Source organism: Microcaecilia unicolor, chromosome 2, assembly GCF_901765095.1.
Source record: "Microcaecilia unicolor chromosome 2, aMicUni1.1, whole genome shotgun sequence".
Taxonomy (NCBI): domain Eukaryota; kingdom Metazoa; phylum Chordata; class Amphibia; order Gymnophiona; family Siphonopidae; genus Microcaecilia; species Microcaecilia unicolor.
Window position 1 is genome coordinate 170365808 of NC_044032.1, and position 26039 is coordinate 170391846.

The 26039-nt window shown below is 43.7% G+C and overlaps 1 protein-coding gene across 3 annotated transcripts in view; it reads right to left on the reverse strand.

The window, feature by feature from the left end:
- MCC (MCC regulator of WNT signaling pathway) overlaps positions 1 to 26039 on the reverse strand; it is a 571489-nt gene that overhangs the window by 181089 nt on the left and 364361 nt on the right. For all 3 annotated transcript variants that reach the window (XM_030193493.1, XM_030193491.1, XM_030193492.1), the window contains exon 6: positions 18425 to 18631. In XM_030193493.1, coding sequence (XP_030049353.1) covers positions 18425 to 18631 — 207 coding nt within the window. The remainder of the gene's footprint in view (positions 1 to 18424; positions 18632 to 26039) is intronic.

Sequence of the window (26039 nt, forward strand, 5' to 3'; positions counted from 1 at the left end):
ATCAAAGAGGACAGACAAGAGTAATCTAAGAAAATACTTCTTCATGGGAAGGGTGCTGAATGCATGAAATAGTCTCCTAATGGAGGTGGTGGAGTCAAGGTTATCTAAATTCAAGAAAGTGTGGGACACGCATATAGATCTCTTAGGGAGAGGAAGCGATAGTAGAGGATATGGATATAGCAGATGGTATTAATGGGCAGACTGGATAGACCCTATAGTCGTTACTTGCTGTAATTTTCTCCATTTCCCGCAGGTGCTGAAATGGGGTGGGCTACCTAGGCCATGGCCTGAACAACTGCCAATAGGCCAGCCATCACCATATAGACCATACAACAAACTACAGCCCCTGTTCCTCCAGTCTGCATCAGCTGGCCATCTGTGTACAAGTTTTGATGATTTCCAACTACAAGCAGGAGAGATGACAGCACGTTTTCAGAAAAAGAGGATATCCCATCAATTGCATCGATAAATGTCTATCCAAGGCAATGGCTCAAGACAGAAATATTTACTGAAACCAAAAAAAGATTGTCAAACACCAGAGATATAGTTTGCACAATGAAGTTTTCACAGTACTCAAATGAGTTTCGCAAAATCATTTTGAAAAGCTGGCAAATACTGGATACACAACCTTGCTTCAAAAATATAAAACCCATAATGGCCTATTCTAGGAATACGAATTTAAGGGAAAAGCTAGTACCTTCAAGCATTACCGGAAATAGAGACATGCTCCATTGGGCCATTCTTGTTGTGGCAAATGTACGGTATGCAGAGTCTTACTTTGGATAAATTCGAGCATCCAATTACCAAGAAATTATACCCTTTGAGACATACCACTGATTGCAACTCAACATATGTTGTTTATGTAATCATTTGCCCTGGTCAAAACTAGAATAATAAAACACAGAAGTTGTATTAGTAGAAACATACAGTCTGCTCCTTTAGTCCCACACTGGCAAGATTTGCCTCATACAATAAGACATAAATTTTTTGTTATGAAACAAGAAAATATACTTTTAAAAGATTTTTGATCTTAATGCAATCATTCCTAATGGCTTAAATGCTGAATTTGATCTAACCCCATTTCTCTAAGTACCATTTTGACATATTCATAGTTCAATATGTTATGACAAGGTTATTCATCTTATTTTATCTTTTTACATAATACCAGATATGTCATAGAATAGGTCTGTAAGTAATCTTATAGAGGCTTAGAAGAGTATTCATATATGAAAAACTAGTATGTTTTATATTAGAATGCACTTTAGTCTGTCCTATACAGGATGGACTTTTATATTTCAATTCAGTTCACTGCATATTTGCAATAAGAACAGTAGATGTAATTTATTCATTTTTTCATTAACATTTACTTTTTCTTGCCACTTTGGTTACAACCCGATGACTAGTATCATTAAAGCCCTGTTTACATTACATATTAAACTGTGCGTTCACAGACACTTAAAAATTGAAAAGTACTTTATTTAGATTGTATTTATTGAATTTTGTGAGCTCTGGGCCAATTATAGCTATGTAATGCCAGCAAGGTGTCACTTTTAGCAAGCCCATTATGTGGGTAGTTTATTTATTTACTTTTTAATGTCAGCGTTAGTTATAGTTAAAAAAAAAAAAGATAAAACGTCATAAATGTTTAGTTCATTTTGATAACATGTAGTTCTTTAGACAATTTAATTCATTTTTATTACTCAATTCCACACTACACAATAGGGTGCTTTTTAACAATAATGATGCACCATTCAGACTGAAGAGCGATCTTGCACATTCATACTGATTAGCATTCATTCAAGTCTTCATTTTCCTTGCCATCATCCTCAACTGTTTACGTGTTTTACATACATCATAGCTTTGTGAGTTACATCAAATTTGCATTTGTTTTCAAAACGAGTTCCTCCCATTATTCAGTTTTTTCAGCTCGTACTTCTTTGTGAGTTCCAGCATCAGCATTAGTTTACGAAGAATCAGCAGTAAGGTATGGTAAATTACTGTGTATTATACAAAAAGATTCTTCTAGATATTTTTCAAGCAGCTTCAGTTCTGGCATTTGTTACCGTTTGGCTTATATTATGGGGTTTATTTTATTTTTAAACATACTCATTTATAAGACATGCAAGAGTTTTAATTAAGCAGCAACTCCCGTTTTTATTAGTCTACTGATGCAATTTACTAATAAGTAAGCTCGTTTATTAAAAATGACAGGCATTCCTATTACTGTACTTTACGATTCAGGTGCAGACACTCTTGAACTCTATATTGTTTTTTTAAAGTTTAATTAAGTAATAACCCTTTTTGCATGAGTCCATTTGTATAGTTGATTAATAAAGCAGGCTCATTCATTAAAAATACTGGCATTCCAAACTGTTACTGGATTGTGAGTTTTAAAAGATATTCACATTCTTGCACAAATCACAAAAAACGAGAAGAGTTGAGTTGGTTTTTATTCAGTTCACCATGAATAATGTTGCTTTATAACTCACAACTTAACTACTAATATCCGTTTATCACATGTAGCTGCTTGTGTACAAATCACAATATGAGAAGCGTTGAGTTGGTTTTCATTCAGTCCACCATGCTTGTTAATAATATTGCTTTAGAACCTCCAGTTTGACTAATATCAATTTTTCATGTCATTTTTTTTACATACTTCATAGTTGACAGACACAGTTTTCAATAAGTAACCTTTTTGAATTTTAGATCTCATTTATATAATTTTAGATACCATTTCCAGCTCAGTGCTTAATACTGTTTGTATATTCTTTTCCTATCACTTTCCATGAACGATATGTTCCCTTCAAAGCGCTGTAAGTCTATTTATTAGCATTATCTTCATTTGCATGTTATATTATTTCTGTTTTTATCCATTTAGACTTTTTTGTCTCCAGTGTTCTCAATAGACATCCACACATTATCTCTGTTTTACAATATAAGTATTTATTTATTTTTATATGAGTAGATGTATTTAATTTTTTCAAAGATGATTTTCCTTCTCTAGGTATACAACATTATATGCACTGTCAAAAAGACTACTTAAGAAGTTTACACATCCAATAGAAGGTAATATTATTTACCATTTCTGTATATTATGTTGACTTCCACTTATATTGTGTCAAGATATCTTTGTTTTTATTCATTTATTTATGTATGTATATATACATTTTTATGATTTTTAGACTGCTGAGGCTGGCCACTTTGGCCGAAACACGACTTGCGTTGAGTCTCGGATGTTGTGAATAAAGTTTCAATACACTGGATATAGTCTGCTGTTTAGTTTTTTTTGTTGCCCTCGCTGTGCTTGATTTGTCCTTGCCATTTTCAGGGCACAGACCGTAGGTCTGCCCAGCACTGGCTTTGCTTCCCAATTACCAGTGTTGCCACCCAATCTCTGCTAAGCTTCTGTGGATCCATTCCTTCTACACAGGATTCCTTTGTTTATCCCACACATTTTTGAATTCCGTTACTGTCTTATAGTTCTTTTCTCCCTCTCTAGTTCTCAACTAGATTAACATTTGAAACCCTCCACAACATCTTTCAGTGAACTATAGCCCATCATCTTCCTCTTTCAATATCTTCTCACCTCCTCTCTTCCCCTTCTCAGGCCCTTTTCTTCATCTTCTTCCTCTAATTCGCCCACTCCAATCTCATTCTCTCCCCCTTGCACCTCCAGCTTCAAATATGCTTGCCCACAAGCAGAGGCAGTAGAAGGCTCACCATAGGGAGAGTGATCACTTGATGCTACTTCATTATTCCTACAGCACACACTGTTTGGGTGTGTTCACCCAATGCATAATTAAACTCTGGAATTCGTTGCCAGAGAACGTGGTGAAGGCGGTTAGCTTAGCAGAGTTTAAAAAGGGGTTAGACGGTTTCCTAAATAACAGGTCTATAAACCACTACTAAATGGACTTGGGAAAAATCCACAATTCCAGGAATAACATGTATAGAATGTTTGTACGTTTGGGAAGCTCGCCAGGTGCCCTTGGCCTGGATTGGCCGCTGTCGTACACAGGATACTGGGCTCGATGGACCCTTGGTCTTCTCCCAGTGTGGCATTACTTATGTTCCTGTTGCTGGCTCTAGGGTTTTGTTTTGTTTTTTTTTGTCACCACTGACAATCAGGTGACCAGATTTTTGGAATCCAACAGCTGGATGTTGGATTATGCATGGAAACTTGTACAGCATAGCAGAGAACCAAAAGAAATTATAGACCAGTGAGTCTGACGTCAGTGCCGGGGAAAATAATAGAGGCTATTATTAAAAACAAAATGTATTACAGAGCACATCCAAGGACATGGATTACTGAGACAAAGTCAGCACGGCTTTTGTGTGGGGAAATCTTGCCTGACCAATTTACTTCAATTCTTTGAAGGAGTAAACAAACATGTGGACAAAGGGGAGCCGGTTGATATTGTGTATCTAGATTTTCAAAAGGCGTTTGACAACGTACCTCATGAAAGGCTACAGAGGAAATTGGAGGGTCATGGGATAGGAGGAAATGTCCTATTGTGGATTAAAAACTGGTTGAAGGATAGGAAACAGAGAGTGGGGTTAAATGGGCAGTATTCACAATGGAGAAGGGTAGTTAGTGGGGTTCCTCAGGGGTCTGTGCTAGGACCGCTGCTTTTTAATATATTTATAAATGATTTAGAGATGGGAGTAACTAGCAAGGTAATTAAATTTGCTGATGACACAAAGTTATTCAAAGTCGTTAACTCGCAACAGGATTGTGAAAAATTACAGAAGGACCTTACGAGACTGGGAGACTGGGCGGCTAAATGGTAGATGACGTTTAATGTGAGCAAGTGCAAGGTGATGCATGTGGGAAAAAAGAACCCGAATTATAGCTATGTCATGCAAGGTTCCACGTTAGGAGTTACGGACCAAGAAAGGGATCTGGGTGTCGTCATCGATAATATACTGTAACCTTCTGCTCAGTGTGCTCTGCGGCTCGGAAAGCGAATAGAATGTTGGGTATTATTAGGAAAGGTATGGAAAACAGGTGTGAGGATGTTATAATGCCGTTATATCACTCCATGGTGCGACCGCACCTTGAGTATTGTGTTCAATTCTGGTCACCGCATCTCAAGAAAGATATAGTGGAATTGGAAAAGGTGCAGCGAAGGGCGACTAAAATGATAGTGGGGATGGGACGACTTCCCTATGAGGAAAGGCTAAGGAGGCTAGGGCTTTTCAGCTTGGAGAAGAGACGGCTGAGGGGAGACATGATAGAGGTATATAAAATAATGAGTGGAGTAGAACAGGTGGATGTGAAGCATCTGTTCACACTTTCCAAAAATACTAGGACTAGGGGGCATGCGATGAAACTACAGTGTAGTAAATTTAAAACAAATCGGAGAAAAGGTTTCTTCACCCAACGCGTAATTAAGCTCTGGAATTCATTGCCAGAGAACATGGTGAAGGCTGTTAGTTTAGTGGAGTTTAAAAAGGGGTTAGACGGTTTCCTAAAGGACAAGTCCATAAACCACTACTAAATGGACTTGGGAAGAATCCACAATTCCAGAAATAACATGTGTAGAGTGTTTGTACGTTTGGGAAGCTTGCCAGTTGCCCTTGGCCTGGATTAGCTGCTGTCGTGGACAGGATGCTGGGCTCGATGGACCCTTGGTCTTTTCCCAGTGTGGCATTACTTATGTACTTATGAAGAATGGCTTGGATAAGAAACTGCATCCTACAAGCACCAAGCTTCTATGGCTGGCTATTGGGACATAATTTTAGCAATGTAAACCAGAAAACTGGGAAAACTGGGACAGGTCAAATAGGTTATCTGTTATGAATTGCAGAAACTGCAGCTGTCCTGGATCTGGTGTCTTCCAATGAGCCAAAAGGTGTCATCCTTAAGCAGTGACAATGATTCACTGACCCTGGCAGCTATGCATGCTGTCTCCTGAAGAAACCCCAATCTATTGGTCCAAGGAGCAGGATTTAAGTTCAGCAATCAAATTCAAGTTACTGATGTTATACACGTCAGAACTGCAAGTCCATACAAGAGCAGCAAACATGGCAGACTAGCTTAACACTGAGTTGGTGAAGGGAAAACGGCTCTCAAAACCTAGTCACAAATATCATGTTAAATCATAAGAAAACTATAACCTATAACTTGTTTGTTGACATTTTTTGTCCTTCAAAGTGAATTTAATATAGCTCCCAACTTAAGCACCTAAAAGATACCCCTCCCATTTCCGATAGCCTGGAAGTATTGATAATTCCTACCTAAAATTACTTTTGCCTTCGGTGTATAATTTATAGAACTGGCTGACAAAACCTTCCTATCTGCCTCGTTCCTCAAAGCTGGTGATGGACAACTACTACTCAAAGCCCCTTCAGTGACTAGCAGGCTGGGGCTTCAGAAAAACAGTATGCCAGCCTTAATAAAGATCAGAAAAGTTATTAGGCCCTTCTGTTCTTGAAATTGCCCCAGGCATCCTTCAGAACTATAAACAGAGAAGGTGGTTAATGCAGGCAGCCAGTCTCTTCTGACCACCTTCAGAGCCGGAGCCTTTCAGACTTTAAACTATTTGCGTTTGATATGAACACATCCAATTACAGTAACAGGCTGATGATGTCTTTCTTGTATAAGAAACCACACTGCAGTCACCCTGCAGGATGTAGCAATTACCTCCTTAGCTAAAGACCCGTGCTAAAGACCCGTGAAAAGCAATGAAAAACCCATATGCAGGCCTTTTCTTAGCTACTGCTCCACACAGCAGCATAATCTGTTGAAAGAATGCATTAAACACCTAATTTAATTAACTCTCTAACAGGACCAGGAAAAACCTATAGAGAGCACTTTGTTTGATTGCAGGCTCTGGCTGAAAGCTGCAGACCTATTGATCTGGCCAATTTCACCTTATTTTCTCTATCCAATTAATTAATTTAGAAGAAAAAAGAAGTGAAGGCTGGTTTCTGCCTGTCTCTCTCTCCCATAGGAAAAGTTATGTGCTAGCAAGACAAAATCTAGAATGACCTCATAGGCAGCAGAGTCAAGTGGGTCACTGGGGCCATGGCCCTACCAATATTTGGCTCAACACAGTATCGGCAATTAGAGAGCCTGGGGGCAAGGCTGGAAATTGGTTTATTTAGTCCTCCAACCAAAAAGGCATTTTGATATGAACAAGTACATGCATTTTTATGCTGGTTATCTATACACCTGTGTAGCCTTTGAGGTCCAAGGGGGCAGCTTTGTTGTGTGCTCCTAATTTGGCTAAGGTATACTTTGAACAGACAAGGAAAGGTTTCTTCTCATTAGTGGGGGAGGCCCATGATCAGGAACAAGTTACCAATCGACCACTAACATGGCAGTATTTAACAAACAATTAAAAGGCCACCTCTTCTCCTGATACTTGCAACCTTAATGGATGAGTCAGGATGAGTGACTGCTGTGTGATGCATATAGTCTTGTGCTAGTTTTGGGGTGGGGAAGAGTTTCTTGGGGATTTGAGGAGGTTAGGGGGAAACTGTTATTATTTTATGTATATCTGTGGGTATAATGGTTTTTTATGTATGTTTTTATTGTGATTGATTCTGATAGAGACAGAATATAAAAACTTTAACCATTAAACCATTTGAAAGTCACTAAATTAAAAGAAAAACAAAACAAAAGAAAAAACAGACTGAGCCCATGACGGACAGATAACGTACTTGTGCATAATAAAATGTAAACTACTTTGGTTGTACCACAGAAAGGTCGTATATCAAATCCAAGACTTTTTACCCCTGCACAAGGACACAGAGAAGTGGTTCAGAGAAAGAATACAAAAACGATAAAAGGCCTGGTGCAAAAAATTTACACACAGAGAGCTTTAAGGCAGTCAAAGTGCACTCATTAGAGCAGAGGCAACAAAACAGCATCTGGGTCTTTGGAACTGATGTGTGTTTGTTGAGGAAGGCCCCTATTTCATGGACAGGTTCCTTGTCTGAGCAGTTGGCATTGACCCTTCTTTTAGCGGCTAAGATGACAATTGCCAGATCATGGAAAGACCCTCCACTGTCCAACTGGTATCCTGTTATGTGATGACTTGTTGAACTAGGAGAAAATCATGGCAACTTTGAAAGGGAAAAGTCAGCAATTTGAATTAAATGTAACATGTTAATGAGTCTACACTCTTCCTATGTTCAGCTCACTCCTATTCAGGGGTAGGGATTGTAGGGGGAGTGGTACAAACCAAGAGGGGTTGGGGGATTTATTGTTTGGGAAACTTGAGGGGTGTGTGCAGTATGGGAAAGTTAGGTTCTTACCGTGATAATTTTCTTTCCTTTAGTCATAGCAGATGCAGCCATTACAGATGGGTTGTGTCCATCAACCAGCAGAGGGAGATAGAGAGCACACTTTTTCAGTGCCTCATACCAGCTTGCTCCACTGCCTCTCTTCAGTATTTGAAGCTTCCAAAGCAGTATGGCAAACCGCAATGGGAATAACATGAGCTTTCCTCACAGCGAACGATGGCCCTACAACAAAGGGCATTAACTCAGAATGGAGGGAATGAAACATCCCCCGGAGGGAATGAAACATCCTCCACTGAGACATAATTGGAGGGAATAAACTCATCCTCCTGGAAAGAATAAACTCATCCTCCAAAACATGAAACTGGAGGGAATTAAGTCATCCTCCTTTAATTGAACAAGAATCCTGAAGACTGTTTTCCGACTTTCTCCCAAGGACGGAATCTCCAGGAAACATGAACAGAACCTGAAATAGATTTACAGCAGATAGCAATCAGACAGGGAGGGATCATGGCTGCATCTGCTATGAACAAAGGAAAGAAAATTATCACGGTAAGAATCTAATTTTCCCTTCCTTGTCATCAAGCAGATGCAGCCATTACAGATGGGATGTATCAAAGCAATCCCTAGATAGGGTGGAAACAAGCCACACCACGCGCCAGCACTTGCGCTCCAAAATGTGCGTCCCTCCTGGCAGCCACATCCAGCCTGTAATGTCGGGCAAAAGAGCTTAGAAGCCCATGTTGCTGCACTACAAATCTCTTAAAGAGAGAGTGCTCCAGTTTCAGCCCAAGAAGAGGAAATTCCTCTAGTGGAATGCGCCTTAAAGGCATCAGGCGGAGGCCGGCCGGCAAGCAAATAAGCTGAAAAGATATATTCTTTGAGCCAGCAGGCAATAGTGGCTTTAGACGCAGGAGACCCTCTGCGAGGACCTGATAGCAAAACAAACAGATGATCAGAGGTCCTGAAAGAGTTAGTAACTCGCAGATACTGCAGCAGAGTCCTGCACACGTCCAACAGGTGCAATTGCCCTAAAGATTCTGGAAACTCCTCCTTGACAAAGGAGGGCAAGAAAATAGGCTGGTTTAGGTAAAACGCTGAAACCACCTTAGGCAAGAAGGAAGGCACGGTCCAAACCGTGACCCTGGACTCTGAAAATTGCAGAAAAGGGTCTCTACAGGACAGCGCCTGGAGCTCTGACACCCGTCTCGCCGAAGTAATGGCCACTAAAAAGATGGCCTTCAGTGTCAAATCTGTCTCTAAAGCATACGGAAGCGGTTCAAAGGGAGCACCCTGAAGGGCTTTCAGCACTAGCCCCAGGTTCCAAGCTGGACAAGGTGCACGCACGGGAGGATGGAGCCGAAGCACCCCTCTAAGAAACCGTGCCACATCCGGATGAGCAGCTAAAGACACGCCTTCAACCTTGCCACACAGGGAGGCCAATGCTGCCACTTGCACCCGCAGGGAATTATAGGCCAAGCCTTTTTGTACACCATCCTGCAAAAAGTCCAGAATCGGCGAGACAGGAGCCCGCAGGGGTGTGATCTCTTTGGAAGCACACCAGACTTCAAACTGGCGCCAAATCCTGGCATAAGCCACGGAAGTGGAACGCTTGCGGGCTTGCAGGAGAGTGGTAATTACTTTATTGGAATAGCCTTTGTCTCTCAATTGCGCCCTCTCAATCGCCAGGCCATAAGACCAAATCGGCCGGCGTCCTCCATGGTCACCGGACCCTGTGACAACAGGTTGGGAACCAGAGGTAACTGAAGGGGATCCTCTACGAGCATCTGTCGGAGGTCCGCATACCAAGGCCTCCTGGGCCAATCCGGGACGACGAGAACCACTTCTCCTGGTTGCAGCCGAATCCGCAGGAGCACTCGCCCTAACAAGGGCCATGGAGGGAGCACATACAGTAGGCCCGGAGGCCAGGGTTGAGCCAAGGCATCCAACCCCGCCGAGCGAGGATCTCTCCGTCTGCTGAAAAAGCATGGGACTTTGGCATTGATGCTTGTCGCCATTAGATCCATCATAGGCTTGCCCCACTTGGCACATATCTGCAGGAATACTTCGTCTGCAAGTTCCCACTCCGCTGGATCGATCTGATGCCTGCTTAGATAATCGGCTTGCACGTTGCTCTGACCTGCAATGTGAGCTGCCGACAGAAATTGTAGATGCAGCTCGGCCCAGTGGCAAATTTGTTCGGCCTGCACGGCTAGAGCTCTGCACTGAGTGCCGCCTTGTCGATTTATGTAGGTCACTGCTGTTGTGTTGTCCGACATCACTCTGACAGCCAATCATTCCAGGGTCACTTGAAAAGCCAGAAACGCCTGAAACACCGCTTTCAACTGTAGGCGGTTGATGGACCACTCCGACTCCTCGGGTGTCCATAGACCCTGGGCATGCTTCCCCTTGCAATGTGCGCCCCAGCCTTTCAGGCTGGCATCTGTCACCACTAGGCACCAATCGGGGAGTGCCAGCGGCATTCCTCGCCGCAGCATGCTGTCTGAGAGCCACCACTCCATACTGAGTCGGGCCGCAGGGAGCCAAGAGAGTCTGCATTGATAATCCTGAGATACTGGAGATCATCTTTGGAGTAGAGCATACTGTAGAGGTCTCAGGTGCGCTCTCACCCAGGGCACCAGTTCCATGGTGGCCGTCATCGATCCAAGCAGCTGGACAATGTCCCAAGCTCGCGGGCAGGGCATCCTCAGGAGCAAATGGACCTGATTCTGAAGCTTGCACTGCCTTTGCTCGGGTAGGTACACATACCCCGAGGCTGTGTCGAACCTGGCCCCCAAATATTCTAGAGACTGCGAGGGGGTCAGGTGACTTTTGGCCAAATTGACGACCCAGCCCAGAGATTGAAGTACTGAGACCACTCTGGCTGTTACATGCTGACTCTCTGCAGCAGAGTTTGCTCGAATGAGCCAGTCGTCCAGGTACGGGTGAACCCGAATACCCTCTCGCCTTAGAAAGGCAGCTACTACCACCATAACCTTCGAAAAGGTGCGGGGAGCTGTGGCGAGGCCAAAAGGCAAGGCCCAGAACTGGAAATGCTTTCCCATCACCGCAAACCTCAGAAACTTCTGGTGCGGGGGGCCAAATTGGTATGTGCAAGTAAGCTTCTTTCAGGTCCAGAGACGTGAGAAACTCTCCTGGCTGTACCACCGCATTGACGGAGCGCAGGGTTTCCATGTGAAAATGCTGCACTCTCAGGGACTTGTTTAATTCTTTTAAGTCCAGAATAGGGCGAAAAGACCCTCCTTTTTGCGGCACCACAAAGTAGATGGAATAGCGGCCGCAGCCCTGTTCGGCGGGAGGTACCGGGGACACGGCCCCTATCTGAATCAGACCTTGCAAAGTCTCCTCTACCGCCGCCCGTTTGGCGGCGGAACCGCATCGGGACTCCACAAACACGTCTCTTACAGGGGCGTCGAATTCTATTCTGAAACCGTCTCTGATCAGGTGCAAGACCCACTGATCTAAGGAAATGTTGGCCCACTCCTTGTCAAAGAGGGAAAGATGTCCTCCGATGACAGGACTCAAGGAGAGGGCCGGCGCACCATCATTGAGAGGGTCGCCCCTGAACTCCAGGCCTTGAGCCAGTGGCTGTGGAACGTTTGTCCAAGCGAAAGGAGTTCCTCTGCTGAAAACGGGCACGAGAAGTGAACCCAGCAGAACGCCCCGGGCGGTACCTTCGAGCTTCACGGAAGCGAGGTCTGTAAGAGGAGTGGACTGCCGCACCCTTAAAGGAAGGCCGAGGCCTATCTTCGGGCAAGCGCTGGGGTTTAGCCTCACCCAGGCCCTTCACAATTTTCTCCAACTCCTCACCAAACAGGAGAAGGTCTTGAAAGGGCAACTTCACCAACCTTTGTTTAGAGGCCATGTCCGCCACCCAATGCCGTAGACAAAGAAGACGGCGAGCCGCCACTGCTACTGCCATGTGTTTAGCCGAAGCTCTGACAATATCATAAAGGGCGTCAGCAAGAAAGGACAAGGCCGACTCCATCCGCGGAGCCACATCTGAAAAGGGCTCCGCTCCATCACCGGGCTGTTCCACTGCCTGTTGCAAACAAGCCAGGCAGGCTCTAGCAGCATAACAACTGCATGCAGACGCCCGAATAGTGAGACCTGCAATTTCAAATGACCGTTTAAGTGCTGATTCCAGTCTACGGTCTTGAATATCCTTCAGGGCAACACCTCCTTCAACAGGGAGGGTAGTTCTCTTTGTCACAGCTGTGACTAGGGCATCCACTTTAGGCATAGCAAAGCGAGCCATATGCTCCTCACTCAGAAGGTATAATTGCCCCATAGCCCTGGAAACTTTCAAAGGTCCCTCGGGGTCAGCCCATTGATCCGAAATAAGCTCTTGGATGGAGTCATGCAAAGGAAAGGCTCGAGCAGGCTTTTTGGTACTAGCCATCCTAGGATTCACAGAGGAGGCTGTGCCACTGGCAGGGTTCTCAATAGAGAGAGCCTGCAGGGCATCAGAAATAAGCGCTGGCAGCTCATCACGGTGGAAAATCCTCACTGCGGAGGGATCGTCTAGATCCTGAGTCACTTATGCACCAGACTCTGGCTCCTCAGACCATGAAGGCCTGCCAGAGTCCTCCGAATCCTCGCAGCCCGACCATGGGGGGGAAAATGGAGGTGCAGCACTCTCTGAAGGGGAAAGAGCCCTTCTGCGCTTCATATTCTGCCAATTATCAGGGAATAACACCTCAGAGGGCATACCCAGGCTAGAATCCACCGGGGGGGGGGGGGGGGGGGCATTAGAAGAGGCCCCTGCAGGGCTTTGTGGGAGAGCTCTTTTAAGCATGTATGCTTTATGCATTAATAAGACAAAATAAGGGGAGAAAAACTCACCCTGGGCACCCGGATCTCTGCCGCGGTTAGTAGCTCTCATATCAGCCTCACTCCGAGGCCTCCCCCCAGGCTCAGGACTGTCCGTCTCAGCGGAGGTCGCGCCATGTGGTAAATTCAAAATGGCATCCGCTGCCACCTCAGAGCGCGAAGAATCATCGCTCGCCATGCTCGGGACGGCTCTAACGTCTGTACAGCACACGGTTTACAGAGCCCCGCTGCTGATCTGCACTTGCCACACTTGGAACAGCGCTTTACTGTCTCCGCAGCCATCGCCGAAAACGGCGGTAAAATTCAAAATGGCAGTTCGCGCCAAAATCGCCCCAATCGCGGGCCCACCCCGGAGGAGTCAGAAAACACTCTTACCTCACTGGACCGAGTATCACAGCTCCAGTCCCACAGAAAAAGGCAAGGAAAAACCTCTGTTCCTTTTTTTTTTTTTTTAACGCTGTGAGGAAAGCAGAGGTAAATAGAACTCCGGAGGCTCAGGTGAGTGGGAAAGGCAGGGAAAGGGCGAACCTATGTGCCTGCATCCACTGTTGGTGGGGAAGGACAGGGAAAGCTAAGCAATGTGTCCACATCCACGGAGGTATGGGTAAGGCAGGGAAAGGGCGAACCTATGTGCCTTTAAAGTGAAGCTGCTATAGCCTCCAACACCCCTGCTAACAACTGGCAAAAGCACAGGAGCAACCTCCAGGCAGATTTTAGATGGACCTCGAAGAAGCTGCAGCCACTCTGCTAGGGGAGATAGAGAATACTGAAGAGAAGCAGTGGAGCAAGCTGGTATGAGGCACTGAAAAAGTGTGCTCTCTATCTCCCTCTGCTGGTTGATGGACACAACCCATCTGTAATGGCTGCATCTGCTTGATGACAAGGAAATGACTATCTCATATAGTTACAGTGTCTGCTGACGTATTTAATGCTCTTGTGTGTTCATCTGTCTTTCAATAACGACAAAGATTAAAAAAAAAAAAAGGAGAGGGGACAGGTGTAAAAAAAAGTATTAAGATACGCACTAGCGGTCAATTAGAGAGAGAGAGAGAGAGAGAGAGAGAGAGAGAGAATGAATTATACCCAATATACTTTGGCTTATGAGTGTGGATCATTCCTGTCATGGCATGAACAAAACAAACTCATCTGGAGAAGCTATCCTGGAAGAAAAAAAAAGCCATGCAGCGATTTCTGGCTCAAAACCATAATTATATAATCAAGAGGGAGCCAATGAAGTTACAGCTCAGTGGTTGTGGAATGCTGGGGCAGCCAGGGATCTGTAAGTAATCTTTCAATGACAGGTGCAGACAAATATTTCTGCAATGGGCAGCAATAACGGAAAGGGAATGGCACTTGATATACCGCCTTTCTGTAGTTTTTGCAACTACATTCAAAGTCGTTTACATTGTACATACAGGTACTTATCTGTACCTGGGACAATGGAGGGTTAAGTGACTTGCCCACAGTCACAAGGAGGTGCAGTGGGAATTGAAACCCATTCCCCAGGATCAAAGTCCGCTGGCTCTAACCACTAGGCTACTCCTCCATTCCTGAATATAAGAGTTACTCAGTTCAAGTGTATTATCATCAGATTTTTTGGAAGGGTAAATTGTTATTATTGGGAGAAGCTTCCAATGATAAAACTTTTTTTTTCTTACATAGAAGAGAATTTAACAAATGATTTTACCCTAAGCTGGCTTGTCTGATCTATAAAATATTTGAAGAGTCTTGTCCAGAATATCTGATTAAACTATTTGCATTGCTATTATCTCCCTCTTCTAGATCAGGAGACTACTGCCTTCTTTACTTTCCTTCAGTAGTGGGTGTTAAATACAAGAAATCTATAGTTTGTCATTTCATCATCAGGCTGTTAAGATCTGGTCTTCTATCCCCATTTCAGAGAAAAATGCCATCACACTTGGGAGTTTTCTTAAGAATCTGAAGACTTATTTCAAAAGTATTACTGTTAATTATTTTTGTTTTTCATTCCTTGTTGTAACCCGCTTTGAACCATCTAGGTGGGAGTTGGCGAGATACAAGACCCATATCATATTGCACATCAAGCTAATCTTTAAAATTCTGAGCATATTTTTATAACCTTGTTGGACCATGTTTCAGCAAGATCACTTCACACTGTGACAGTTATGTAAAACAGGTAGTAATACAATTTTCTAGTACATTCTGCACAATTTACTTTTGCAAGCACAAGAGACCCATGCTTTAGGAATGACAGAGGGTAGAGTACACCGAATGCAGTGGTGGAGAGAATGTGAACATAAGAATAAAACACACATTTTGCTAGGTTCCCTTGTAAACAAGATAACTGAAATCAGCATAGGTATTTTTTTAAGCAATGCCAGTGAGAAGGTAACAAGAATATGTTGTGAAATCTGATGTCCTATAGTGAAGGTCTGAGCTGATTCGGTCAATGGACACTCAGTTCTACAGCTATGCAGATGGTGTGCAGGTACTCATACCCATTGAACCTGACTTACTTACAAGCCTTGAATAAACTGATTACTTGTCTAACATCAATTCAAGAATGTGCTAAACACAACAAACTTTGCCTGAACCCAAGTAAAACCGAGCTTCTCTGGGTCCCTAATACAAGTGGATAAATACCTGACATCAAAATCCCTTTTGGTAAGTATGAACTCCCCCTCAAATCACAAGTCAGGAACCTTGGAATACACCTAGATTCAACACTTGCTTCTGATTCCCCAAATCCAAGCAACTTTCAAGAGCTGCTTCTACTATTTGCAACAGCAACGTTACCTCTCTCCTTACATCAAGAAGGTAAATCTTATCCCAGTTGTGCATGCCACGGTAACATCAAGACTAGATTACTGCAATGCACTATACAATGGTCTGACTACAAAGGGCCTGCACCAGCTCCAGTTGATTCAGAATGCAGCAGCAAGACTCAGAAGGTTGCAAGCGATGTGACCACATCACACCATTTTTGCAAAAACTTAGAGGCAGATGCAGCAACCAAACGTAAAAAAATCTAAATCGTTAAAGTCCCTAACGATTTTAAAATAACGAAAAATGCACCAAAAAAAAAAGTCACACATGCTGAGATCGGTATTGAAACGTACAATGTACCAAAGAATCACAATACACATCGTTAATCGGCCCCCAAATCATGCGCAGAGCAGCCAAGCGTTATGTTAGCTGCTCTGCGCATGCCACAAACAGTCAAAACACAGTCAAATCACAAGCACATGGCTCCCAAATCAAATCAAAACAAAAATAAAAAAAAGGGTCGGGAGGGGGCAAGGGCGCTCATCAGGAGCGTCCTGTACGGACGGCCTTGCCCCCCCCCCCGCTGCTCGCCACTTTCCGCCGCTCCCCCCACCCCGAAAAAGCAAAATGCTAGCTGCCCCGGTCCCCCTCCCTTCCTCACTACTCTCTCACCTCAGCTCCGCCTCCCGACATCCTCCGTCCTGTGCCCCGCCCCCTTTTGGGGTCGTCGCCGCCATTCCCCTCTTCCATCGGGCCCCCCTCCCTCTTACCGGGCCCGTGCAGCGCCTCTCTCCTCTGTCCGAAGGCGCTGCACGGGCAAGAAGACAGCTGATGCCTGCCTTCGCCCAGCTTCGATGGCGCGTCTTTCTCCTGCTGGGCCCGCCCCTGTCTGACGTCAGTAACCTACGTAGGTTACTGACGTCAGACAGGGGCGGGCCCAGCAGGAGAAAGACGCGCCATCGAAGCTGGGCGAAGGCAGGCATCAGCTGTCTTCTTGCCCGTGCAGCGCCTTCGGACAGAGGAGAGAGGCGCTGCACGGGCCCGGTAAGAGGGAGGGGGGCCCGATGGAGGAGGGGAATGGCGGCGACGACCCCAAAAGGGGGCGGGGCACAGGACGGAGGATGTCGGGAGGCGGAGCTGAGGTGAGAGAGTAGTGAGGAAGGGAGGGGGGCAGGGGCTGCTTGAGTTTTGCTTTTTCGGGGTGGGGGGAGCGGCGGAAAGTGGGGAGCAGCGGGGGGGGGGGGGGGGGGGGGCAAGGCCGTCCGTACAGGACGCTCCTGATGAGCGCCCTTGCCCCCTCCCGATCCTTTTTTTATTTTTATTTATTTTTGTTTTTCTGACGTCCTTTGGACCAATCACAGCGCTTTTAGCTCTGCTAATGCGCTGGGATTGGCTCAAAGTTTGTTTATTTTTTCTCTTAATGATTTTTCCTGCCACAGAGCTGACCTAACGAGTGGTCCAGACCTCTCGTTAGTTTTCCTGCCTTTTTCCTGCGTAAAGGCAATTGGAAAAGGTTAGTGCATGTCGTTTCAATGGGGTTTTCACACTAATTGCTCATCTCCATTCCGTTTTCGTTAGCTGCTGGCTTCCTCGGTAAAAGCCCTTTGATGCATGCAACGGATCAAATTTTCCTCGTTGGAGAGTCATTAAAGGCTCATTTAGCTTTAGTGCATCTGCCTCTAAATTGGATACCAGTACAATACAGGGCTAAATTTAAAACTCTATGTCTGATCTTAAAGGCCCTGAAAGGAAATGGCCCAGAGTATATGAAGAATAGAATGATCCTCCACACATTGCCAAGGACACTAAGGTCCTCCCAAGGATTTTCACTAACTACACCCTCTCCAAAAGACATTACACTATGTAATACCCACAAGCGAGTCTTCTCCGGAGTAGCCCCCACACTCTGGAATGCATTGCCTGAAAGGCTCCGCTTAACACAAGACTATATCTACTTCAGGAAGCAGGTGAAAGCTTGGCTGTTCAACCAAGCCTTTAATGGAAGAAGTAACTAACTTGTTAGTCTCACTCATACACACAAGGATTGACTCGGGCTGCACATACTGCAGCGGGACATGTTTATCCACTCCAACCCTAGCTGAGATGATATTTAACCATTTCTCTGACCTCATGTGCAACTTTCTTCAGTCATCTTACTTTCTAATTTTTCCTACTTTCTTACTTATGTATTTGTTACAACTTTGCCTTACCCTTCACTACCAATTATAATGTTCTATTACGTATTGTGTAGTCATTGCAAGTAGTATACCATGCCATACTTTGTATTGTTACTTGAATATTTTTACTGCTGTAATTGCCTATTGCTTATGTTTGATCTATTCTTACTGTACACCGCCTTGAGTGAATTCCTTCAAAAAGGTGTTAAATAAATCCTAATAAATAAATAAATAAATAATAAATATGTGAATCATGAAGAATGAATCAATGAATGATAAATAACTATTTGAAAAGAAATTTTTCAGACTGTGTGTCTGTGACAAACACCAGTTCACCAGCTCTCTGAAAACTCTCCTGAAATTTCTGGTGTGCTATAAAGATGCATGAGCACACTTACCCTTCTGCGCAGCCTGTCCCTTTCTTCACGGATAGTGTTCATGGTTGCTTTGGTCCTGTTCAGCTCTTCCTCTTTGCTGCACAGCATGGCTGTGAGACTTTCATTCTCTTCCCTTAAACCAGCCAGCTCCTTCTCCCATCGCGATCTCTCCTCTGCTAGGTTTGGATACAAATCCCGTCCTAGGACTCCTTCAATCTCCTCCACAGTCTGTAAATGTTAAAGAAAAGAGAACACATACACACAGCTATTTAACTTGACATGGCCAAGTGAAGAAATACCAGTAGTCTTACTGAAGGGCATTCAGATTACTTGCCAGCACACACCTGTGTCAATCCCAAGTAAAAGGCCAAAGTTCATCCAGAAACTTAGTTTTAAAATAGTCATCTATTCATCATAGGACTGTAATTATTTTATCTGTGCCACTATGGATGCAGATGTATGATTTAATTAAAAAAATTTTTTCCTTCTGTCTTCCTTATATTGTCGTCCACCCATTCCCAGCTCCAGTCAGAAAGAGAAAGGGTGAGCTGGGCCAGGGATGCCTGGACCCTCAGATTTTCTGTACTTTTAGATGGTCTGTGATGGGATCTCAACACATTTCTGTTATGTTTCTCCAATCTAAGAAAAATCAAGACTCTCAAGTCACACAAACATATGATTAAAGTAGCCAATAATTTATTATGTTAACCCTGAAAATCAAGATGTCATAAGCAGAATTAACCAGCAATATTTAAGCTGGTAAAGGATATGGAAAGGTGTAACAGCAGTACAGAACCAAAGTTCAAAACAGAGTTGTTAAAAGTTTAGGTCTAGTAGATAAGGGAGCAATGAGACACTAAGTGGGTCTACCTGGGGGGGGGGGGGGGGGGGCTCTCCCCAAGTCAATTTTCAGGATTTTAGCATAAAAAGAAGTTTCTTGCAAGCCAGAAGCACTAATTTGGCCTACCCTGGGCTAGAATTATCAATAGTCAGAGAAAGCATATGCCTAGAGATGTCTGTTAGGGGGGAGGAAGGGTACTATCATATACACAATGTGTTTGCCTTGTGGTGGAAAGAGAGACTATTTTGTTCTCCAGGGACGTGTACCATAAACCTGACCCTGGGCCTTGCAATTTCCTTCTGTTCCAATGGACTTCCAGCTTAATTGGAATGACATGAGCCATCAGTGACTGTAAATCCAGGTTTATCCTTCCCACCAAACTTAACCTATTTATCACAGCAACTCATTTCAGGAGCATTTAAAGGACATCAGAAACCTTACTACCTTGGTGCTTTCAATGCCATACTCTAATGACATGCAATGTCGATGGGCTCTAGCTTTCACCCGACATTTGGCATCACAAGCTGTTGATGTCGAAGTTCAGCATGAATCCCTCTCCTTTTTTTTTTTAATTTATTTATAATTTTTAATATTACATACCAAGCAATACACGCTTGTCCAGAAAGTGGTTAATTAAGAAAACAGTTAACAAAAAAGAAAGAATAAGAAAAGAGAGGGAATGGACCGTAATCCTTCCCTCAATTTATATTTAAACCACTAAAGTCCACAAATTACGATTCAAGATTTACGACTTGGAGGAGTAGTCCAAATAATAATATTAACAAAGAAAAAAGAGCAAACACTGTAGAGCAGCAAGGAGTATTTCTCTCTCAGGACACTTGAGTCTCTCTTTCAATTCTCTTGGTTGCTAAGAATTCAATGAGATGTTTAGGTTCGAAGAAAACATATTTGATAGATTGATATCTAACTATGCATTTGCATGGGTAATGCAAAAAAAAAGGATGCACCCATCTGCTGTACTCCAGGTCTACTTAGAAGAAATTGACGCCTTCTTTTTTGGGTCTCTCTTGTCACATCTGGGAATATTCTTACTTTTAGTCCATAAAAGTCTTTATTTCTATTTTTGAAGAAAAGTCTCATCACCCATTCCTTATCGGGTGCCAGAACCACCGTGGCAATTAAAGTAGAGGAAATAACTTTTTGGGAGTCCGAAGACTCTAACAATGCTGACACATCCAAAGGTGATTCTGAGATCTGATCTTCTGGTGTTTTCACCGGCAGATAATATATTTGTAGAAAAGGTGGTATTGCTTCTGCTGGAATTTGAAGTATATCTTTAATATATTTTAATAACATTTCTTTTGGTGACATAGTTTTTATTCTTGGAAAATTAGTAAACCTAAGGTTTTTATTTCTTTGATTATTTTCTATTACTTCAATTTTCCTACGTAAATTCGTCAAATCTTTAACCGTCATCGCTTGAATATCTTGAGTTTTATTTTCCCTTTGGTCGATATTCTTTATTTTCTCATCCAACAATTTAACTTCAGTTTTTATTTTACTCATATCTTCCGTTAAAGTTTGAATTTTCAATCCTAGCTGATTAATTTGAGGACATAACGCCTTACCAAATGAGGCAATCAAGGCCCACAATGAATCGAGAGTTACTTCAGATGGTTTTTCTAAGGAAGCAAACATTTGCATAGGTAGATTAATATTCGAAGAAGTACTTATCTCAGTTCTCGCAGCCAAGGATTCCCCCGCTAATAAAGTTGTTTGTCTCACAGCGATTCCAGCCTCCACAATTGCGGGGCTCTCCGAGTCAACCCCGAGTTGTTCCTGTGTCTCAGGTCTATCAGGATCTTCCATGGTAGACGCCGTCCTGGGGGTGCTCGCACGCTGCGGTTGCGGGGGTGGGGGTCCTCTGATCTAGGCTCAATGTTGTTTCAAACACAAGCGTCGGATCCAGGCCTCCAACTGCTCCAGCCGGCGTCAGCGTGCCGCTCACAGATCGTATTCCTTGCACATTCTGGACGAATGAGTCCACAGGTCCGGTCACTGGGACTGCTTGTCAGCCAGAAGAGACAGCGCTGGCCGATTTGCCCCTTCGCTTAGGCATAGCGAAAGCTAGGATTAACGCGCCGAGAACTCCGCTTCTACGTGTTCGCTCTAAGCGGCCATCTTGAATCCGAATCCCTCTCCTTCTTCAGTCAGAACAGAGATGATGATTGGCCCTGACAGCCTCTATCAATCCTCAATATTGAGAGTGAATGGTGTACTTTCAATGCCAATGCAGCTCCATGACCCAAGGAGATCGATGCTTCTGATGCTGCAGTCTGCTGCTCCTCTCAACCATGACAACCTTTCTTGGACATCTGTGACCATAAAATCAGGGACGGGCACCAGGCACTGCAGGAATCAATTATGGGCATCCATAATAGATATAGTTCTACTGCACTGGCTGCAATTCTTGAAGCCACTGGGGGCTTTTTGTGGGACATCTCATCTGGAAAACTAGTTGCTGCAAAATCAAATAAGTCAATTTTCAAGTTTAAGTTTCAAGTTTATTACAAGACTTAATATACCTCTTAGAGACAGATAGTATCAAAGTGGTTTATAACATATAATTACAATTAAAGAAAAGAACTACAATGAGAACAGGAAAGAGGATAAGTTGAGCAGAGCAGAGGGTAGCTAGGAGGATGAAGACAAAAGCAGCAAGAAACATCAAAGTCTTAGTCAGTCAGCGGGAAGCGAAATACCAGCTAAATCGTATGCCTTAGAAAACAGGTAAGTTTTAAGTTGGGATTTAAATGAAGACAATATAGGCTCTAGCCGAGGAGCTGGGGGAATGGAATTCCAAAGAGCAGAAAAGAGCAATAGGTCTAGAGAAGAATGGAGCAATCAGGAGGAGGGACAATGTGGAACCAGATAGCAGGAAAGGTAAGGCAGTTGGCCAGTATGAGAGATTTTGTGGACCAACAAAAGTAATTTGTAGGAATAAGAGATGGGTAACCAGTGCTCATCATGAAGTACAGGGGTGACATGATCAAAATATTTAGCTCCAGTAAATAGCTGTATTGCCGCATTTTCTACTAACTATAACCAGTGCATGTCTTTTTTGCAAAGCCCCTGCAAAAAGGTGTTATAGTAGTCAGGACCAGTGAAGACATAAGAATGGAGAAGGGCACAAAGGACCGAGGAAGTAAATAAGCGATGTAGAGAATAAAGTTGTTTCAACCTGAAAAAAAACAACCATGTATAACTTTTGTGATGGGAGGACAGAAGGACAACGTTGCATCAAGAATGACTCCCACAACTTTGACAGATGAGACCTGAGTGAGAGCGACACCTGTGATGGTGACAGGGTAAATCAAAGATTGTACTTCTAGAAGACAGAAAAATATAAAAGTACATTCTACATAATTTAAAACAAAATAATTTATTATTCAAGTTTTGAATGGAGGTGGCATCCCCAGGGTCAATGGGCGCCAGGATTTGAATGTCGTCAGCATAAATGGAGGAGTGGCCTAGTGGTTAGGGTGGTGGACTTTGGTCTTGGGGAACTGAGGAACTGAGTTTGATTCCCACTTCAGGCACAGGCAGCTCCTTGTGACTCTGGGCAAGTCACTTAACCCTCCATTGCCCCATATAAGCTGCATTGAGCCTGCCATGAATGGGAAAGCGCGGGGTACAAATGTAACAACAACAAAAAAATAAGCAAAAATATCCAAGGTAAAGGACTCTGTAAAGGTTAACAATGGGGAAATGAAGATGTTGAAAAGTAAAGGGGCTAACACTGAACCTTGTGGAACACCACAGGGAGTGATGTAGGGCATAGAGGTAGAACTATGCCATTAAACTTGGTTGGAGCAACCACATAAATAGGAATGGAACAAATTAAGAGCCTTAGCTTGAATGCCTATTGAAGAGAGATGATGTAGAAGTGTATTGTCAATGAGGTAAAAAGCCATGGTAAGATCAAGGGAAATCATGAGGACAATTTTAAAAATAAGTACCCTAATGGGGAGCTTCAGGTCCTCACCAAGGCGGTAAAAACTGTCATAGTACTGACATCCAGTGGCCCGCACGGTGATGAGACTCTCCAGCGCTCTTGCAAAAGTGACAGGTTGTTAAATTTCGTCAGCATGTGCCTCGCTGCTCATTTCACCATCTGTTTCATCATCAGCCATTGCCTGCGTGTAGGCGCATATCTGGACATCAGTGCTGTCGTCAGCTGTTTCTAGATCGTAATCAACAGCTACGTAGTGATGAAACTCCTCTTCAGTAACACCGGCTGGGATGCCAATAGCCTGTTCATTTGACTCGTTTGCAACAGCTGCATCTGTTTCGTCCCTCTCCACATCCTTAACAAAGCTTGCCCGCTTGTAATCAGTTCACAATGGTTGCCTGTGTAACATGATTCCAGGCTTCTTTCTGCATATGTAGGGAATCCAACAGTGATAGATTACGAGCCAGTTGAACAGCACGTTTATCCTTGCCAGTCTGGTCATCCATAACGCTCATCAGACGACGCAGCACAAGAGCCTGATAATGCTGTTCTGATCCATAGGTTGGAACAAAGAGGTAGTGTTTGATGGCAGGAAGACCACCACCTTGACGTTAGACAGCCTGACATCACTGTGTGCAGCTCAATTATCACAAAGCAACAAAGTCTGACGCGTTTGTGCCCGCATTCTAGTGTCTAACTTCTTTAGCCACTGCTTCCAAATTTCCCCAGTCATCCATGAATTTGCGTTAGCCTCGTATGACACAGGAAGTCGCTTAACATTCTTGAAGCAACGGGGCTGTTTGCGCTTTCCAATGATGAGTGGTTCCAACTTCTCACTCCCATCCGTACTGCAGCAAAGGAGGATTGTCAGTCAGTCCTTTGACGTTTTACTTCCTGTAGTTTCGGCTTGTTTGAATGCAAGTGTTCTATCAGGAATCGCTCCCCAGTAGAGACCGTTTTCGTAAGCATTGAAAATGTCACGAGGTGCAAACTCGTTCAAGATGGTAGGAAGAACTGAAACAACCCAATTTTCAGCACCAAAGTCATCAGCGTCTTGTTTTTCACCATGCTGTTTCTTGAATTTTATGTTGTTCCTCTCCTTCCATCTTTCCAACCATCCAATAGTGGCTTTGAATTCAGTTAGTCCAAGACTTTCAGCTAGCTGATTAGCTTTCTCCATAAGCAGTGGACCACTGACAGGAAACTGTCTGCTCCTGACTTGAGAAAACCATTGAAGAAGAGCATCTTCTACATCCTCAGCTTTTCCCGCCCGTTTTCGTTTCCTGTGTGGATTTGTATTGTTTTGCCAGTCTTCCAGAAGCTGATCTTTCTGCTTCAAGATACGTGAAATTTGACTGGGACTGACACCATCAAATTCTTTAGCAATCGATGCTTGACTTTGTTTTCTAATGTTTTAAGAACTTCTATTCGTTCAGCCAGTGTTAAAGTCTTACAGTTGCATGGCGACGACGACTCCAGTGTACACTCTAACAATATTCTTTCGCTTAATCTGCCAGTGGCAGTTAACCAACGAGATTTCAAATTTACAGCCCCTCTGTCACGTGCCAATCGGCTTCCATATTCCGTGTGCGCTTATGCGGAGTCTTTCCTGCAGAGGAGCGGTCTTAAACCATGCATATAAGCGAATCTTCCACTTATCAGTGGTGTGCTAAACCAAAGTCTGTCCCCATAGAAATTGATGGCGCCAAAAAGAGGACCGAAGTACGGCATGCAGTTAAACAGAGCATGCGCTTATCCGACGTGCACTTAAATGGAGTGCACTGTATTTCCATTTTCAGATATCATCTACCACTTCAATAAACCTGCAGTGCTTACAAAGTACTTGCTTTACAAGGAGACACTCAAAGCGGATTAGCTGTGGAGGAGTGGCCTAGTGGTTAGAGCACTATATGCATGGCAGATAGTAACTTTATAGGTCCACTGCTGTTTTGTCCTGAGGTCTTGACATCCAGAGGTGCCCCATTCAAATCCCACTGCTGCTCTTTGTGATCTTGGGTAAGTCACTTAACCCCCCATTGCCTCATGTACAAACTTAGAATGTGAGCCCTCAATGGACAGGGAAATACCCAGTGTACCTGAATGTAACTCATCTTGAGCTACTACTGAAAAAGGTGTAAGTAAAATCCAAATAAATAAAATAATTGATTAGTAAAACAAAAGAACTCCAATAAATTAAAAGGATAGGAAAAAGAGGAGGGGGTAGGAAGGATAGACAGTTCAGTATTGTGCAACACCCCAGCCGCAAAGGGAGAAAAGGCAGGATTAGTAATCCATAAAAACAGCAGTACATCTAAGGAAAATAGGTTACAATAGTCAAAAGGCTAGTTGAAAACGGTATGTTTTTAAAGCACAGCTAAACCTCACATCAGACGGTTCTTTGCCTAGGTCTGGAGGCAGGAAGTTCCATGAAAGCGTGGGGTAAAAATGTAATAAATAAATAAAATAGAGTAGGTGCCACAAAGAAAAAGGCATAGCTACACGTAGACTCGAAATGAGAATGAAAACCAGATGGGAGAGTTAAATGGCACTCATAAGCAGAATGTAAAGAGCGAGCAGGGTAATGAGGAGAGACCAGGGATGTTAAAAAAGATGGGGCAGACGCAAAAAGAATTTTCTGTGCTAAAATGAGGATCTTAAACTGAACTCTGAAACAGATAGGAAGCAAGTAATGCTGTATCAGGAGGGGGTGACGTGGTTGAATTTCTCTGCAAGACAATAAATGCGAATAACTGTATTTTGGATGGATTGGAGATGTTTAAGTCCAGAGCTGAGGTCACCATAAACGATGTTACAGTAGTCTA